The sequence below is a fragment of the Alligator mississippiensis genome, chromosome 2 (assembly GCF_030867095.1).
Source record: "Alligator mississippiensis isolate rAllMis1 chromosome 2, rAllMis1, whole genome shotgun sequence".
NCBI classification, from domain to species: Eukaryota; Metazoa; Chordata; order Crocodylia; family Alligatoridae; genus Alligator; species Alligator mississippiensis.
The window spans coordinates 441,254-459,954 of record NC_081825.1 but is presented as its reverse complement, the minus strand read 5'-3'; the positions used below and the strand labels follow the sequence as shown (position 1 = coordinate 459,954).

General features: G+C 59.2%; 1 protein-coding gene across 1 annotated transcript in view; it reads left to right on the top strand.

The window, feature by feature from the left end:
• LOC102574301 (dedicator of cytokinesis protein 2) overlaps nucleotides 1-18,701 on the top strand; it is a 107,599-nt gene that overhangs the window by 34,695 nt on the left and 54,203 nt on the right. Inside the window, exons 23-25 of the mRNA XM_059721156.1 lie at nucleotides 971-1,082; nucleotides 15,162-15,232; nucleotides 18,080-18,186. Coding sequence (XP_059577139.1) covers nucleotides 971-1,082; nucleotides 15,162-15,232; nucleotides 18,080-18,186 — 290 coding nt within the window. The remainder of the gene's footprint in view (nucleotides 1-970; nucleotides 1,083-15,161; nucleotides 15,233-18,079; nucleotides 18,187-18,701) is intronic.

Here is an 18,701-nt window from a genome sequence, read left to right as displayed (position 1 = left end):
GGGACGCGTCTGTGGGGGGGAAACGACAGCCGCCCGCCAACACACGACAGGCTCTTCCAGCAAAGTATGCTCCGTGTTCGAGCAGGACGGGGCTAGAAACGATTGCCTCGAATAGCAACGCGGGAGACTTGGAAAAGCTTTCTTGATATGAAACCTCTTAGTAAGGCTGGTCCCGTCTGGAAGAGGCGAGGTAGGGAGGCTGCGCAGTCCCGCTCGCTGGAGGCTTCTGAGAATAGGGCAGGTCGGTGTTCGTCAGGGATGCTCTGAGGTACTCGGTGCTGCTTCAGAGCTGGAGGAGGGCCTCAGTGACCCTTCGGGTCCCTTCCAGTCACGATCCCATGGGAGTAACGGTGGAAGCTCCTTCGCTGGGGATTTGCAAGAGGAGACGGGATGCCCATCTCCTGCCATCCTGCATCTGAGCTGGGGTTGGACTAGATGGCCCTGCCCTTACCTTAACCCTAACCCTTCCAGCCCGGTGATGCTGCGAGGGCTCGCCGCGTGAGCCGGCCCAGCTGCCCAGCGCATCTCCAATAAGTTACGTGGGTTTATCTTGCTCCCTGCTTGGACGAACGTGCAAGTGTGTCTCTGTTCCCACAAGGACTCTAGCCTGGGACTTTCCATGGTCTTTTTGCCAGTGGAGTGCAAAAGCTCATGAGATGCAAGACTAAAAGGGGCAATGCAAGCTTACGCCATAGGTCTATTATAGTATATTTGATGTGTTTGCTATATGCTGCTCGTTCTAGGTGACAATGAAAGGGAGCTCCCTTTAGGCTCTTCTAGACTCTGTTTTGGTGTGGAAATTGCTAAAGTGGGGTTATAACTAAATAATCCAAATGAAGTGTTGCTTAAATGCGTTAAATTATGTAGGAAAGAATTGAAAGTATGCATTTATCATGTCCTGCTCGTGAGGTCAGCTCCGTCGCTGGGGTGGTGGCGGGGCGTGATGCTCACCCAGCCTGTCTCTCCTCAGGCTCTACGAAGGGAGTAAGACGGAGGAGTTCCAGGCGTCGCTGCAGCGGTTCCTGCTGTCCGTCAACCAGCTGATGAAGTCCACGCAGGAGGGGGCCACGCTGGACTTCCAGGTGAGCAGGATGCCGGCGGAGCTGCAAGCCAGCGAGCATCTCGCGTGTGCAGACGGGGGCATTCGCTGGCACGAGTTTGTTCTCTGAAGTCTCTGGTCCTGGCCCCGTCGGGGAGCTGACGGAGGGCTGGGTTGAGCGGATGTGGCCTGGCGATCCCTGTGCCCCCGTGGAGAGTGCTAGGCTCTGCCACGCTGCAGCCTGTGGTTTGAGGACGTGATGCGGCCCGCGTGTTGTGGAGCGGTGCCGTGGGTGTTACTTCATTAGCTTGCCTTCCCCCAGCACAGTGCCGTATGTGGGGGTGGGTTTTCCTAACGGCTCCTGCACCCCCTTCTCTGGAGGACCACATGAAAGCTCCTTGGCTTTGCTTTGGGTGCATCGCCACCCCACCTGGCTTCCATCAGTTGGAAGCCGATGCCTTGCTCCCATTAGCTAATGATGCACGTGCCCGTTATCCAGCTGATACATTCCCGGCCCAGCGCCTCCTGCTCCGTGCTGCCCTGTGCCCGTGGACGGCCGCCGTGCGGGCGCGCTGGCTGTTGTGCTGGTCCTTGTAACAGCTGCAGGTTGCAGCAGGCACAGCTCGGAGGGTAAGACCGGGAGGCTGCATGGGCATGGGGAAGCTTGCAGGAGCGCCAGGCCCAGGCTGCACCGTACGCAGAGCACATGGTGCTTCCAGTATGGACCCCAGTGTTGCAGTCCAGGTGCAGCCCCCGCGTGCGTGTGTGCAGCTAAGTCCTCTGCGTCTCGCTGCACGTGCTCCCCTGCCTGCCTTTGGCTCACCCTGAGAGACCTCTGGCTTAGGAGTGGACTCTAGTCCGTGTTTGTACAGCGCCTAGCGCAGCAGGGCCTGCTCCACGACCACAGCCTCCTAGGTGTGAAGGTCGCATAAGCAAACCGAGAGCCAAGGTCCATCACAGAGAAGATATCTCCATCCCAGTCCAGGGAGTTCAGTTCCCAGTGCCCCCCCGTTCCCCCCTCCAGACAGAGCGGGACACCCCGTCCGAGGCTGTGTTCCCAGCCCACCTGCTCAGGCCTGACCCATAACGACAGCGGTGCCCCGCAGCGACCGCGTTGGGGTGGGGTGCTGCCCACGGAGGAGCTGACGCACCTTCGCGGCTGGTGAAGCTGAACTCGAGACGAGATCCGAACCCGTCTCGCTTTGACATCGTGCAAGATGCAGTTCGGTGGCAGCACCTTGCTCCCCACGCACGTGGCCAGGCCACCCTCAGCGGCCGGCTCAGCCATGGCAGGAGGACACGCAGCTCCTGCTCAGCCCGGGATGAGCGCCAGCCCTGCAGCACGTGTCCTCGAGCTCAGCGCGTGTCAGTCTCGCATCTGGCGCAGCTTGGATTCAGGCCAGGACCTAGTGTCCTAAAGAGCCTGATGATCTGCTGTCTGGGCAGAGGGCAAACGGCTGCTCTTATCCTTGCAGACTTTTGGAAATGCCTCTGGGAGAGCGGTGCAGGGCGCAGGGCACGCGTGGGAGTGTGCCGAGTGTGTCCTGGTGCGAGTGACAGGAGACTGCTGCAATCCTGCAGACACCTGCCTAGCCAGCTCTCCCCCGCACCAGCCAGGCGGAGCAGCGAGGGGTCAGCAAGGACTCGGTGCGCGCCGCACTCCCTCTCCGCCCCCACGTGCCGCTGCGGCTCAGTCCTGGCCCAAACGGTCTCGGGTGGAAGCAGACCCCGAGCAGGACAGAGGGCGGGATTGTGTATGGTGAGAAGTGATGTGGGTACAAGGACTCGCCCCATTTCTAGCCACGACCCTCTTCTATCTCGGGGACTCCCAGAAATACCCTTCTCATGTCAGCGGTACTGGTGCCCTCAATGCCACTGCGCCATAAAAGCCGGAAGACTTTGTGCCCCGCTTGTTTGCTGTCCTGGGGCAGGCCTGGCGTTGTGCATGTGCCCTGCTCTTCGCCCCCCACGTCCCGTGTCACGCCAGACTCCCGCTGCTCCTCCTCCATGCATGTCTGTGTGGGTCGGGAAGAAACCTCCAAAAGGATCTAGAAGAACTAGAGAAGGGCGGCACGGATGATGAGGGGCACACGGGGGCTGCTGTATGAGGAGAGACGATAGCAGGCCTGCTCGGGGTCGAGAAGAGACGCTGGAGCGGGGACACAAGAAGGGCTGACAGAGGACTGCATGGCGAGGAGAAATCACCAGAGATTTATGGTTTCCTGTCTCTCACCACGGGTCGCAGCATGCAAGGAGCAGGCAGTACCTTTAAAACCAACACCGGGCAGTTGTGTTTTCCTGGCGTGGCATGAGAAGGGGGACTCGTGGCCCCCAGATGTGCGGGAAGCTGAGAGCTCAGCTGGATTCACCGGGGCTTGGGCACGTGCTGGGAGGAAAGGGGTGTCGGGGGCTCTGGGGCAGGGCGTGAGGGGCACGGGCTCTGCGTCAGCCCTGCCCGACCTCAGCGCTGGAGGTTGCGGGGAGAGAAAACCCTGCTCCGCCTGGTCACTCTCCCTCCAGCTCTGCTCTGCCCCGTGCCACGCAGGAGACAGACCTGGGGCCTGAGCTGGGACGCGGCAGCGCTGATGCTCCCGTGGTCAGATCAGTGCAGACGGGCACGGGGGTTTTGCCTGCTTCTGCAGCGAGGACGCGATCCTCTTCTTGGCTCTCTTGAGTGCATTTTAATGAGCTCTTTCTCACGAGCGGTGGCAGGATGTTGGCGGTGCCCTTGCCCCCGCTTCTCTGTGACAGGCTGCGGTCCTGCCGTTGCTCCCGGGCACGTGCCGCGTGGTTGCGCGAGGTGGTTGCCAGTGCCGTTCTGGTTGGAACGGGCCAGACTGGCGGTGCTCTGCCTTCCCGGCATTGGGTCCACAACGTAAGTTAGGGGAAGCAGAAGCAGCCAGAGCCATGGCAATTCACACAGCCCCCGCTCCCCTCCGCCGACCCGTGGACCCGTGGGAAGCCCCATGGCCGGACGACTTGCTCTGTAGGCTGGATCCAACCTAGCGGCCGTGCTCTGAGCACCGCTGGGCCCGACGGATGCTCGTCCCGGTGCAGCGCTGGGGCTACTGGTGACCTCCCGAGGGCCCTATGAGGAACCCACTATAAACCAGTTTGCACCCGAGTTAAGCTCGGGCATCTGCAGAGGACCCAGCCGGGCACAGCCACGTTATCACGTCTCTGTCGCAGCGTTTCCTAGAGCAGTGCTAGCGTGTTACAGCCTCTGCCTCTTGCTTTGTCAGACCTCTGCAGCAGAACAGCACAGCGTATTCCCTTTCCATCTCTCGGAGGGTGAATTTATTACCTGCATTAGCGATTTGCAGTAATTATTCCCCGGTGACTTTAGTTTCTGCAGGAAGCCCACCCCGCTGGCCCAGAGCACAGACTCGCGCGGCGCTCACAGGCTCGCTGGAGCCGTCGGTTTGACGTGTCCCCGGGGTCAGTCACGTCTCAGGATACCGGTCTGTGAAGCGTCCATTGCTCCAAGCATCGCCTCTGCTCTGCGCACCCAGCAAGTCTCCTCCTCCCTCGTCTTCCCCGCGCTCCTCGTTTCTCTCCTGTCTGTCAGGAAGCTGTCTCGAGAGGACGGGCTAGTCCGGGACGTGGGGCATGCTTGTTCTGGAGCAGCCAAGGATTCGTTCAGCTCCAAACATTTACGGAGGTGATTGAAGCCAGTGGCTCTGCTGACGTGGTGCGAGGGGCTCCACGTGTCCTCCGTGTCCTGCTGTTTGGTTTTCCGGTGTTTGCCAGTCAGTGAAGAACTGCACGTCGGCATTTCTTTGTCATTGAACCACGGGTTTGACCTTGCTTGGCTCGGCCAAGGACCCCCAAGACAACCAGTCCTCAGGCAGGAGGGAGGAGAATAAATCCCAGATGTCACCAGCTTTGCTGGGCACTCAGGCACAGTGGGCGAGGAAAAGGGAGATCCCAGTAACGAAGGATATCTCAAGGGCCTCATGAGCCACAGCCAAGAAAAGGTCTCTGTCCACGTGCCCCCTCTCCGCTCTGCTCAGGGCCCCAAAATCTGCTATGGGGACGAGAGGTCACTCGTGCAGCCTCATCCTGTGCGATTGTCTGCTCTTCGTGGGCTTCAGCCGTGGGCAGAGCCGTCTCCTCCAGCAAGCGTGCCACGGCTGTCCGGGGTCTCTTTGCTGAGCTGGATGATGTGCGAGGAAACGCACTCCCAGTCCATCCTGCGCCAGGCCGCAGGGGCCGCGCTGGACGAGGAGAGATGTCAGCGTACGTCCCCGGGAGCGGCCGTTGTCCGAGCTCGGCTGCCGGCGGGGGCTGGCGCAGCATGGGGCGGTTCTGCAGGTGCCCAGCACCTTTCTGGGACGAGCGCTCAGCCGCCGGCCCCGCCACATCGTTCACAGCCTGACCTCCCTTTGCATAAGGCGTAGACACACGAAGTCTTTTTAAAATAAATCTGTTGATCCTGGAGCTCGAGCTGGAGCCTCCATGGTGAGCACGGGCTGCCCGCACCAGTGGGAGCTGGTCCAAACTGGCCGCTGCGGGCACTGGGACAGAAGACGTATAGCAAAGAAACATGGGTCAGCCCAGGACTGCATCCAGCCCAGTCATCGGTGTCCGAGCCAGGCCGGGGTACTGGCTGCCACGGAGGACGGGATGTGCTGCTGGCTCACGCTGCACCGGCGCATGTAGAGTAACCTCGTTTGCATGGAAAAGGAGTGACAGATGCCTCTCTGAGGCTGCAGAGCTTGGGGACGTGGCACAGAAGTATCTCTTGTGTCTGACCAGCCGCCCAGCGTGCCGTGGCGGCTCACCTCACTGGCCGGCCTCTCCGTCCTGGCTCTTTCTGCTGGCAGCCCTGCGGCACTGCTCGCACCTGCCTGCCCCTTCCGCCGCTCCTGTCCCCGTGCCCACCCGGGAGGGATTGTCTTGACGGCGTGTCGGCTGCAGGGATGCTTTTCCTGGTGATGCGCAGGGTGGAAGTTTCCTCTCTGCGTCCGGATAATCAGCCCTCGTCTGGGTGAGGGGCAGGAGGTGCTTGCTCAGGACTTTTGGCTAACACCCGTCAACATGGTTTTGCACCCATCCGACAGAAATTCGGGTGGGCAGGAAGCCAGGCGGAGAAGGCTTCCTGCATCGACATCATGTCATGCAAGCATCTGGAGGAGGAACGGCTGATCGCAAGCAGCCAGAATGGGTTTTACTAAGATCAGATTGTGCCAAACAAGCTTGATCTCCTTCTCGGACAAAGTAAGTACTTGGCTGGATGAAGGGAGTGCTGTGGGTGTCGTGTGTCTGGACTTCAGCCGAGCTTTTGGCAAGGTCCCATGTGGCCTTCTCGTAAACAAACCGGAGAAACAGGAGCCGGACAAGCTGGCTCGATGGCCGCAGGCAAAGGGTAAGTCTTAGGGGCAGGTGTCAGGACGGCAGGAGGTCTCTAGTGCGGTCCCATAGGGCCTGTTCATTAATGTTTGGATGCTGGCACAGGCAGCTGCTGGAGCAAGTTTGCCCACGACATGAAACTGGGAAGGGGTTGGACTAGACGACCTCTCAAGGTCCCCTCCAGCCCTCCTCTGTGATTCTGGGACTCCCATCCAAGTCCTGAGCTGACACAATCCTTAATGAGATCAATGCAGCATCTAAAAGAAGCCAGGACGGGCACGGTTTCATCTTTCCTAAAATAAGGAACGCTGCGACAGTGATCGCCCTTCAATGTGGACTTTTATTAGATCACTTATAAAGCACCATCTAAGTGCTGCAGAAAGACCAACCCCGATCCGCTGTCTGGTCAGATACCAACAAATAACTGTGCAAACGAAAGCCCCAAAGTACTAGACTAAATGCACGGTAATTAAGGTGTATTAATAAACAAGTAGATGTGTCCACAGTCATTGCATAAAGGACCAGCGCAAAGTCGAGCACGGCCAGGATTAAGCATGCTCATGCATTCGGGACCCCTGCCTCAGGGCACAGGCCGGACGATGCTGGGGGAACAGGTATTTCTGTACACCCTCGCAGGCCGGCGCGTCTCCAGGCCTCATCCCGGACCATTCTGTGATGTCTATTCCTATCGTATCCGAGTGCCTTGCAGACACTAATGAAATTATCTTTGCAGCCTGCTTGCGAGGGAGGAAGGTTTGTCCATCCCCGAGAAAGAAATCGGGCCCGAAATGAGCCTGGTGGACTTGGCAGGATTCAATTCATAAGGCACCTCGTGGTTCTGCTAGTTTGGGGGCACAGCGGGGGTGCGTGCCGCTGCTTTCTCAGCCCACTGAGTCTCTTCATCGCACCTCGTCTATTTGGAGCACGGGGTTTGCTGACTGCAGTGGCAGCCGCGAGCCGTTCGCACACGTGCACGTCGGGTCTCGCACCGCGGGTGCCCAGCCTGGGCCGTGGCACGACTAGCCCTCGCCGCTGCACCAGCTGCTGCACAGTAACAGCCGCGCTAGGTGATCGCAGGGCGCCGGAGCAGGTCCATCCAGGTCCTCCCCCACCCTGCCGTGGTCAGCGTGGCCCCCCACCTCTGCCCCAGGCGCCGGCAGAGCTCGCTGCCCCCCGCGCTGAGCAGCAAGCAGGCAGCGGCCGCCTGTGACCGACGTGGCGTAAGTAACTCACGGGGGCAGGAGCCCGTTCTCCACAATGGCATTTCACGGCCTTGACCTTGAGACCGTCCTCTGTGTCCGGCTTCATTCACGCAGCGGTGGGGCTTCCAGAAGCTGCCGCGTCTCCCAGCCTCTGCCGGGGACCTTCCAGCGGCTTTCGTCATTGCCGTCGCCTCCGAGCAGGGCCGTGCCACAGGCTGAGGCAGGCGCGGGTTTTGGGGACAAAAAGCCTGTGATTGTGCACGTGATGCACGGCCACGACAGAGCCATTGGGGTTGCACAGGTAACATGCCCTGTCATGTAAGGGTGGCCTGCGTTTTATACTGCATGCCTGCCCGTACATTTGGCCATGCCAAAACATGCACGGGTGCTTGCACCCAGCTGCCCAAATGATGCGGACCGCCGCGCCTCGTCGGCCCGTCCTCCCGTCCCACCATTGTGTTGCTCGCACGCTTGGCCTTGAAGAAAACAGAAACCGTGGCGGATAATTGAAGCACGTGTCGCGGGAGGACCCACCCCGATCTCTGTGGGACGCTACCAGAGACGGGCTCACCAGATAATGATCGCGAGACGGTCCTGCGGGGCCTGCCTGATGGCTTTTAATCTATTTAATGAGAGCCGTGTTGATTTTTGTCGTCCTAGTTTTCTAATCAAGCTGTCACGCTGCTCCCAGTCAAGCGCCTCTCGGAGCCCGCGCGTATCGCACCAGCGCTGCTACCGGTAGTGAACTTGTAATCTCATCAAAAAAAGCCATCAGAGTAATTTGACAGGATCTGCGTTCCCTACGCCCGTGTTGATTGGCACGGCCGATATTAGTCTTCTCTAATGCTTCATTAACCAAGTCCCACATCAACAACTCCATTACTTTGCCCACAATTGATGCCGGGCTGACAGCCCTGGGATTACAGGGTCTTCTGCTGGTTTCTCCGTGGGGGGGGGTGCGACCGAGTGCAGAGCCTCTGCCCCCATTTGCCCCCCGCGTTGTGCACCTCAGAGGTGGACTCGGGCGCTTTCCCTCTCTCCTTCGTGCTCCAAGCCAATTCCCAGCTGAATCCGGATCCCCACGCTGCACTCGTGGGCCCTGGGAGCCGTGGTAAGACCACCACTGGCTTCGGCAACCCGTGTCTGTCCCCAGACTTGGTCTTCAACCTGACTGGCCTATTTTGCTGAAGCTTTAAAAAGAACGAAGTCAGCCCGAGGCTACGCTCCCGGCTGCAACATTTCAGGCAGAAAGATTAAGGTCTGGTGCCCTTAGGACTGCAAGCAAGGTCTTGCCACGGACAGCGTCTGTGCTTTTGCTGCGCGTTGTGTTTGTCCCGACCTGTCCCGTGACGCCCACACCTGCTGGAGGTCGGACGTGGCAGCTGTGGCCTCTCCGACATCGCCGTCCTAGACAGCGGGCCTTGGCCTTTTGCAAAGGAGTTTGCCAGCTCGCTGGAAACAGGGAACTTGAAACACGTCGGAGGAAGTCAAAGCAGGACATGTTGGACAAAAGCACGCCTGTGAACAGCCTGCTGCTGCGTGCGGATGCTCGCGGCAGGGAGCCTGGCCTCCGAACCACCCCATGACAACTCTATCCCTATTGCTGCAATTAAATCACGTGCTGCCTTTCAGCGGTGTCCCCTGCCCCATCCCTTTCTTTTCTGCCTGGACCTTTCCTAGCACCTGGTGCAGTCGGCTGCTGCCTCTCTGAACCAGTCAGTCTCCAAGGTGCAGCCCTGCCCTCACTTGACAGGGCGAGCAGAGACTCTGGCCAGCGTTGCCCTCTGCGGAGCCGTGAGCCCCAGGCAGAGCCCGGCCAGCCGGAGAGTGTCCGGAGAGCATTAATAGGACAAATCCCTTAACAGGCGGCAGGCGAGGGGATCTGTTTGGGGGGAAGAGGACAAAGGACGCGGGCTGAGCCCCTAGGACAGAGGAGGCTAGAGGCGGCCCCAACAAGGGAAGTTAGGGACTGCACGTTGTGACCTCTTGGTTAATTCTATGCTAACTTAGTCAGACTCCAAGGGAGGAGTGAGCTCGGCCCCTGCCCTGGGCACAGACTGAGCCGTCCCGTTGCACATCAGGCCCTAAATGAGGACATTGCCTGCACGCGGAGACAGTCGACACCGCTGCTCTAGATGGGCTGGGGTCTCAGAGGGGTGCAGCTGGGCTCTGGAGAAAAGCCTTGTCCTTGCGACAGTCCAACTGGTTACTGAGCCCAGCATCTCAGCACCTGATGGGCTCGGGGATGCAGACCTGCAAGACCTGTGCAAGCCCTGGCACGAAGCTACACCACCGCAGGCAGACAAACAGGTGCCCGTGGCAAGTAGCGGTGTCGCGGAGGAGCTCCCCGAGTCGGTGCTGGCGGGGAGGAGAAGTCGTGTGCACGCCTGGTTGCAGGCAGTGAGCCTGGGCTCGGGCACGGAGGCTCCTCTCGGCGCACGAGGCACAATCTGATTTTCCCGGGCGCAAGGCGTTCCTCCTACATGAGACGTGCATTGCAGTTGCCTTGTTAACTGTGCAGTAAACATCTCGGCGTCTACATGTGCGCCCCTATTAAGACACACAAAACTAAAAAACTCTGCAGCAGGGTAGGACATCCTACCCTGCTCTGAGTTTCTTCATGTGCAGCATGTGGGGCTCCCTGGGGCACGGGGTCTTCAGTGTGGTGCTCTGAAGCAGCCTCGTGCCCCCACCAGCCGCTCTGCAGCACGTGGGGCCCAGCCGGAGCAGCCCTGGGCTGGCAGGTTGACCCCCGTCCCCTGCCAGCCGGGGCTGCTGCAACAGCTCCACGTGCTGCACATGAATAAGCTCCAGAGCAATATGCTCCAGAGTATTTTGCTCCTGGGAGCACGTTCAAAGGGTGCGCTTGGGAGCAATAAGCTCTGGAGTTTATTTATGCGCATTAATCTCACGGTTAGATGTGCCTTTTGTGCAGCCTTTCCCCTTGTGTCTGATCCAGGATGTCGTAGGGGATATTACAACAGCCCAGAACGTCTCCGTTCATATCTGTGTCGGCTTGATCGGTGCTGCTCCCTGAGCCTGCCCCGTGTCTTCCTCTTCAAGGAGCCTCCCAGCTCTCGATATCCAAGAGAGGCCTGTACTCGGGTCCTCTTCAGACAACGAGCGATCGCTATTACTCGCCCTGCATGTGCTGGACTCTTGGAGGAGCTTCTCGAGGAAGCCGATTGCTTCCTTCTGTCCAAGTCCGACTCCCGCAGTTCGTTTTCCCTTGCTCCCTGTGGAAGGTGTCTGTGAGCGCGTGGGGCCCGGACGCTCCTCCGTCCTTGGAGCACTGCCTCCCATGCTGCGGGAGGACATGCGAGTCCAGCCATCTTCTTCCGCCGCCCGGTGCACGCTAGCCGGTGTGGAGTTCAAATCAGACGCGGCTGCCCTGGAGGGGCAAAGCAAAGCCCGAGGAGGCAGAGGAGCTCTGCCCGGCTCACACTGCCGTCGTGGGGACTGTGGATAGGTATCTCCAGAGCCAAGCAAACAAGCCGTGGCGGACTGGAAACCCATGGGGTATCCAGAGCACACAGCTGCCCCCAGGTGCTGACTACCCGGATGCCGGGCACTTGTGCTCCCTGGCGCTTGCTGGGGTTTAGGTGCGACGGGGCAGGTGCTGTCGAGCTCTTTTCTGGGCTGTCGGGCTCCAGTGCCCAGGCTTTGCAGGTAAACCCGTGTTTGCCCCTTTGCCCTTGCGCTCGAAGGCTGGGCTCTCCCCGTACGTAGCCCTGCTTCACCTCATCCCTTAAGTGGCTCCATGCAAATTCAAATGCAGCTCCGGACTTCCCTTGCACAGAAGAGACCCGGCGAGCACCCGTCTGCCACCAACACCTCCCTCTTTCTTCTCTCTCCTTGTTGAGGAGTGGCTGTCTCGCCATGCAAGGGTGCATGCAGCGTGTGCATGTTACAGAAATCCCCACATTTTTCACAAATGGCTCAACCCCCCCCCCATCCTGGTTAAGAACGGAAACAAAAGCAGCAAAAATCTATGTAAACCAAAGGACAAGGGGGAAAGTTGTTACCATAAGTCCCAAATGGCAGCTCTGAAATGCAGGCAGGAGATATGGGAAGCTAGAGTGACCGGTGGTAAGTGCAGGGTCAGTAGGATTACGGTCAGATGGTAGGAAGGATGTGCTAACGGGCAGCAGGAGTGCAAGGAAACCCCAACGATTGTGCAGCCGCAATCCCGGGGGCTGTGTCAGCAATGATGCAGGTAAGACAGAAATGTCGAATCCCGGTAAATATTCCCGTTGCGTGCTCAGGGCAGTCAGGGCAACGACAATGAAGCGCTCTTTAATTTGGCAGTGACTAGGGAGGGTGTTAACAAGGACAAAAAATCAACTTTTGAGTCCTTGGGTTGACATAACTTGCAGCCAGGAGTTTACAAGAGTTGGCAGAGGAGCTTCTGGGGGCATGTGTGTTGATTTTTAACAGATCGTGCAATACCCTGGAAGCCCCAAGGACTGGAAACGTCTGAGGATGTAGCCGTCTCTGAGAGCACGTGGGGTGACCCACATCACTTGGGCCATTTAGTCTGAGACTGAGCTTGACAAAATCATTGCAAAAAATGCCGCCGGATGAAATCAATAAAGAATTAAATGACAGCAGCATAATGAATGCGAATCAGCAGAGTTTTATTGAACGTGGGGTTTATCTAATAACGGTTAAATCATTTTTATTAAGTTACAAGTTTGGTAGAAGGGGGAGTGATGTTGATATAAGGCACCTCTCAAAACATAATATTCTTATTTAAAAATTAGCCAGCAAAACTCATATTAAAAGGACTAAAATCTGAGTAACATAAATCTCAAAATGTAGTCACAAATGGGGAATTATAAACCCGTGGGGGGTTTTCTGCTGGGGTCCCTTAGGGACCCGGTCCCGGCCCAGCGCTGTTCGGCGCTGCAGCAGTCGTCTCCTGATAAAGTTTGCAGGCGACGCAAACGCCAGGATGCTAAGTAACAGTGGAAAATACCAGTTGAACAACATGATCCAGACCCGTGAGCTGGGCTCGCTTGAACGATGCCTGTTGTAATACTGTTAAATGCATCCGTGTAGGAACAAAGAACGTAAGTCACAGCTGCAGCGTCAGGAGCTGTATGTTGGAAACCAGTGACTCAGAAAAGGACTGAGGTCACCATGGATAACCAGCCGAAAATGAGCTCTCAAGGCCCTGCCGTTGCCAGGGGAGCTGACCTGCTCCTTGGCCGCACAAGCAGAGAAATGATGCTTAGAAACGGCGTAGGAAAGTGGCAATACTCCTGTCTGTGACATTAGTGTGACCCAGCCTGGCTCACACGGCCAGTTCTGGTGTGCAGAGTTAAAAAGAGGTGGAAATGTTAGAACTGAAAAGAGCTACAAAAATGATCGAAGTCTGGGAATACGGTTACGGAGGGGGAATGAAACTGCTCCATCTGTTGAGGTCGCCCAGGCGAAGGCGAAGAGGTGAACAAGCTTCTACGGAGAGAGACAATTCCTGATAGCAGAAAACTGTCTAAGACCGCCGACAAGGGCTGGGTCAGATCCGGGGGTGGCAGCTTGTATTGGGTCCAGTGACTGCAAATAAAACAGTGCAGGTGTTAACTAGTGGAGTGACTGGCCTGGAAACATGCTGGACTCCCCGTCAAGAGAAGCCTTTAAATCAAGCTCAGAGATGAGCCTGAAAGATGACTGTGGCTCAGCCAGGAATTGCAGTCTCGACGCAAGAGTCACTGGGGAAATGCTGCGGTCTCAACAAGGCGAGACGGCAGCGTTGATCGTCGTGGCCTTAAACTCTGTGGACTGCTAAGTATTTCCTGGGCGCCTCTACACAAGGCGCTGAAAGCACAGTAGACTAATCCTACTGTGCATTAGTGCATCCCGGCAAAAAACGTGCAATTGCACTAATGTGCAGTAGAATTAGTCTACGCCGCATTAGTGTCATTTAGCACAGGTGCAGCGATGCCCGTGCTCTGCTGGGGGGATGTCCCAGGCGTCTGGGCTGTGCTGGTTGCCCCTTCTCCCCTTTCTGCCTCGTGTCAGGGAGTTCGAAACCTCCCCCCAAGGCGCTGGTGCTGCTGCAGCCCAGGCTGGGGCTGGGCTGGGCGGCGCCGACGCTCCTGCTGCACCCACCCCGCAGGGTCCTGGTGGGAGGGTCTCGCCCCGGCGCTCAGGCTCAGCCCCACACTGCCCTGGGACAGGAAGGGATTTCCCCCCTGCTCAGACTGGTCCACACTGGGGGGGTTTCCCCTTCCTCTGCAGCGGCACGGCCTAGGCCTGGGGGTCTGCAGCATCCATGACCCCCCGGCAGCAGCAGGATGGTGGAGGCTGCGGCCCCCCTGTATCCCTGGGGCGGGGGCGATGCCTGGGGCTGTGTCGGGGGTGATGATAGTTTTACGAAGAGTTTAGATGATGGTTTGTCTGGGCTGGTTTGGACGGGGCTTATAGTGTCATAGTTTCATAGTTGGTCGGGTCGGAAGGGACCTGAGCAGATCATCAAGTCCGACCCCCTGCCCTGGCAGGAAAGAAAGGATGCTGGGGTCAAATGACCCCGGCTAGGTGATTATCCAACCTCCTTTTGAAGACCCCCAGGGTAGGAGGGCGCACCACTTCCCTTGGAAGTTGGTCCCAGATCCTAGCCGCCCTGACAGTGAAGTCGCGCCTCCTGATGTCTAGTCTGAACCTGCTCTCTAACAACTTATGGCCGTTGTTCCTTGTTACTCCTGGGAGTGCTCAGGGGGACAGGGACTCCCCCATTGCCTGCTGGTCCCCTCTGACCAGTTTGTAAATGGCCACCAGATCCCCCTCAGCCTTCTCTTGCTGAGGCTGAACAGGTTCAGGTCCCGTCGCCTCTCCTCGTAGGGCCTGCCCTGCTGCCCCCTGATCATGCGAGTGGCCTCCTCTGGCCCCTCTCAACGCTGTCCACATCCCTCCTGAAGTGCGGCGCCCAGACCTGGACGCAGTACTCCAGCTGCGGCCTGACCAGTGCCGCACAGAGGGGGAGGATCACCTCCTTGGACCTGCTCGAGATGCATCTGTGGACGCACGACAAGGTGCGGTTGGCCTTCCTGACCGCGTCCCCACACTGTCGGCCCATGTTCATTGTGGCATCAATAATGACCCCAAGATCCTTTTCTGCCTCTGCCTGGTCTCTGGGGCTGGTGTTGGGGATTCCTGCACGGCCCCAAAGAGGGAACCCGGCGCTGCGGCTCCTGCCCGGGCCCTCCGGCAGCCGAGCTGGGCCGACGGGTGCTGATGCCGTGGTCAGAGCTGGTGTCTCAGCAGACGTCCGGCCCCGTGGGGAGGGAGAGCTGACGAACCCTCCCCTCCCGCGGCGTGAGCTGCCTCATGCACTGGTCAGCGGGAAGCCGCTGTGAGCTACAGATTCATGGGCCCACTGGTCTGTCTGTTTGCCACATTAGGGTGCAGAGTGAAATCCGCGGTGCTTAAGGGGGTTTCAGGGATGCCCAAGCATGACTTCTATGGACCCCGAGTAGTAAAACCACTTGAATTGTGTCCTTCTGAAATGCTTAACGAAGCCCAGCTCCCTCTGCCCCTAGTTGACCTGTGCATGTGTTCGCTTGCAGGAGGCTGCTCTGAAGTACTTGCCTTCCATCCTGGAGGACGTGTTCGGGATCTTCGACAGCTCCGTACTGGGGTAAGGGACACTTTTCTCCTCCTGTCACGGAGCCACGCCGGGCTGGGTCTCGTGTCACGCAGAGGGTGGCCCGTGTGTCAGCAAGCAGCTTCTGGGGCGTCAGCTGCCCCAGCACCCCGCAGCCTGAGCGGGCGACGTGCTGCATTGGCACGCGGGGTCTAAAGGCGATGGCAGGAACAGGGCAGCACGGCCTCGTGCCACCTGCCCACACGCCTGGCTCTGAGCCCAGAGGAAGGACACGCTGGTGCTGGAGCTCCGGCCGCCGGGGCCAGGGGCGCTTGCCCTGCCTGGGGGGTGGGAAGGGGGAGGCCCCGTCTGGGTGTGCAATGCACTGTGCACGAGCTGTGGAAGTGGCTGCATCCGTGCGGCTGAGACAGCAGCTCAGGAGGGACCGTCCGTGGCTCAGGAGAGGCTCAGAAGAGACCTGCAAGCTTCCCCGGCTCTCTCCGTCTGGCTGGGTCCTCGGCAGGGCTGGTAGGAGGAGCAGACGCTACGGTCGAAGCAAGCCGGGCTCTGAACGCGTGGACGGGAAGCGGGTCAGACCAGACCGTGCCTTTGCTGCACGGTCACCGCTCACAGCAGAGCTGGACATCCGCGCTGGGCCGCTAGCCTGTCCACAAAGCCACACGCCATGTCTGGGTCCTCCAGGGAGGCTCCGGCGCGGGTGGGAGCTGTGCATGATCTGGGCGTGACGATAACCCAAACCGGTAGACGTGCAGCTGCAGTATTAACACTAACGACAGACGCAGCGGCTGGATGCGCTGCCGTGCCAAACCCCACCGAAAGTGAATGCAGCGAGGGCCTCGCCACAGGAGACAGGCGTCTTGAGTGTCAGATATGGGAGGGGACGGCGTCTGCCTTCACAGCTGGCCAGCCCTGGCCCAGGGGCTGTGTGCAGTCCGGGCCCACGTTTTAGGAACGTGCAGAAGGGCCCGGAGGCAGGTGGCCGCGATGGTACCGGGCTTGCTGCAGCCACACGGGGAGAGGTTGAGCGAACTCCGCGTGCTGAGCGGGAGAAGAGGAGGGCACGGCAGGACAGGAGAGCCACTTGCAAGCAGCTGAACGGCTGCCTCCAGGGAGAGGGACGCAGAGCAAGGGGTGAGCGAGCGGCAGCGCAGGGTCAGGAAACACTTCAGGAAAATGTCCCCTCCCGTTAGGACAGTAAGGCAGCGGAGCAGGCTCCTGGGACCTCCTTCCTTGGGAGAACGGAGAAGCGCCGGCAGCAGGGACTGTGGAGGTGCATGCAGGGGCCCTCGCGGTCCCTTCCACACCTCTGAATCTGGCTTCGTGTCCATGCAGTTGCCTGTGTCTGTCGAGGACGGGAGCGCGGGCTTGGTGTTGCCTCTTTAAAACTTGCCCTTTTAAGAGACCGGAGCGGAGTGAAGAAACTGAGCTGAACAAAGCCTTTGTGCAGGGTGTGAAGCAACTGCCCCAGTAGCTCCAGCTCGCTTGGCTGCAGCAGCTGCAGAGCAGCTCGGAGAGGAACTAGAAGGGCTCTGGCCAGAGAAAAAGGGAACAAGTGCAGGGAACCGGGCCTGCTGCAGCCGTGCAGGACAACCCTGCAGGAACAGCCCCACGGGGCGAGCGGTTTTCACCTGCCCGACTCTCCTGGACCGGACCGGGCCGAGGTGTCCATCCTTGGTTCAGAGCAATGCAGCTGGTGAAAAGGGTCCTGTTGTTCTCCCACCATGAAATAAACAGCTGGAGGGGTTTGCTGGAGCTCTCCCGGTCTTTGGGCATTTATAGACAAGCTCCAGGAGTGTGTGTGTCGGGGGCAGAGGGAGCAGCTCGGAGAGCTGGTCTAATTAAAGCACCCGGAGCGTCACATGTATCAGCGTCTCCATGCTGAAAAACGATGGTGGGGGCACTTTAATTAAAGCTCGTCGAATGCGCATTTGTTAAAGTGGCCACACCACCATTTTTCGGCGTGGGGATGCTGACACACGTGACGTTGGACTCTGCTGGAGCGCAGTAATGGCCACGCTGCAACAGAATCGATTCATCGAGTCTGCTCTGATGCACCGTAATTACAGCGCGTCGGAGCAGCCTCGCTGCACAGGGACAGGTGCCTTGGTGCCCGGAGGCAGAGGCCAGTCTGGGAGGTGGCCGCCCCAGAGGTGTCCAGTCCAGAAAGCAATACGCTGCAGACGTTGGACTGGGCTGCGCAGGAGGGTGTGCCTGCGCCCACGCCGACGGGCTTGGTCCCCTCGGCAGCCCCTCCACCAGTCCGAGCAAGAGCCCCCAGCCCAAGCAACCGAAAAATGAGCCCAAGTCAAACCTTTCAGCCTCTCTCCAGCCGCTAGACGTGAGCTCCTCCGGGGTCAGGCCACTGCTCCTTCCCCAGCTCCACGACGCACTCTTTCTTTAACAGCCAGCTAATCCCCACAGCTGGGCTCCCACGCCAGGGCTTCAAGGGCCCGACTGCCCTGTTACAAGAACAATCGTAAGAGAATTTCACTTGCAAACGTACCTCGTGGAGGGCAAGGGCAGCCTACATTGCATGCGCAGCCCCGAGCCACCCCACCTGCCAGCTGTGCGGAGCAGAGCGGCCGCTCTTGGACAGCTTCTTTCCAAACACTGCTGACCGCACCGGCCGGCAGAGGTCCAGTCGGATGTGGCCGGTCACACACCGAAGACTCTCTCCAACCAGCTGTGCGCGGTGGGCAGAGGCCCTGGCTGGGAGCAGGGAAGCTGTTGAGCGAGCGGGGTGGAGCAAAGCCCAGCCCAGCTGGGAGAGAGAAACCTTTGTGCCTTGCAGGTCCCGGGCGCTGGGCAGCTCCAGCCCTTGCCCCTTTTCTACATGTTCCCACGTAACTTGTGCTCTGTCCACTTGTGTCTGGGCTGCAGGGGCTTGCTTCGGGATTTCATCGGGAACCTGCCACCCCAGCGCCTGCTCAAGCAGAAGCTCCAGTCCTTGACAGACATAGTCAACAGCAAGATCTTCCAGTCCTATGGTGAGTAGCGGAGGAGTACCACGGGTCCAGCTGGGCAGCTCAGCCCTGCACGGACTCCTCCCTAGAAGAAATCATAGGGGAGAAGTGGGGGTCACATCCAGTCCCAGCCCTGCTTGAGGCAGGGGCAGCTCTGTCCAAACCATCCCAGATGAGCCCTACGCCAACACAGCGCAGCCCCAGGCGTTGCCCCCACCCCTGCCCCCGGAAAGCAGGGGGGCCGTGGCTGCCAACGTCCCGCTGCTGCAAAGGGGGTTAGCAGAGAGACCCCAGGGAGCAGCTGTGCCCCTGCTGCAGGGGTGGGACCAGGGGTGGGAGGATGTGCACGGGCGTTAAAGCCCTGCTTCCTGGGCCCCGACAAGATCTGGGCACCCAGCACCTGTCAGGAAGCCCCAGGGCTCCTGCAGTCCCGTGCATGGCGTTCCCAGCACCGCTGCCGGCATAGCAGACCGGCCTGCCCCTTCCCCGCTGTTTAATCCCCATCAGGATCCTCAGACCGGGGCTGTAAGAGCTGAGTT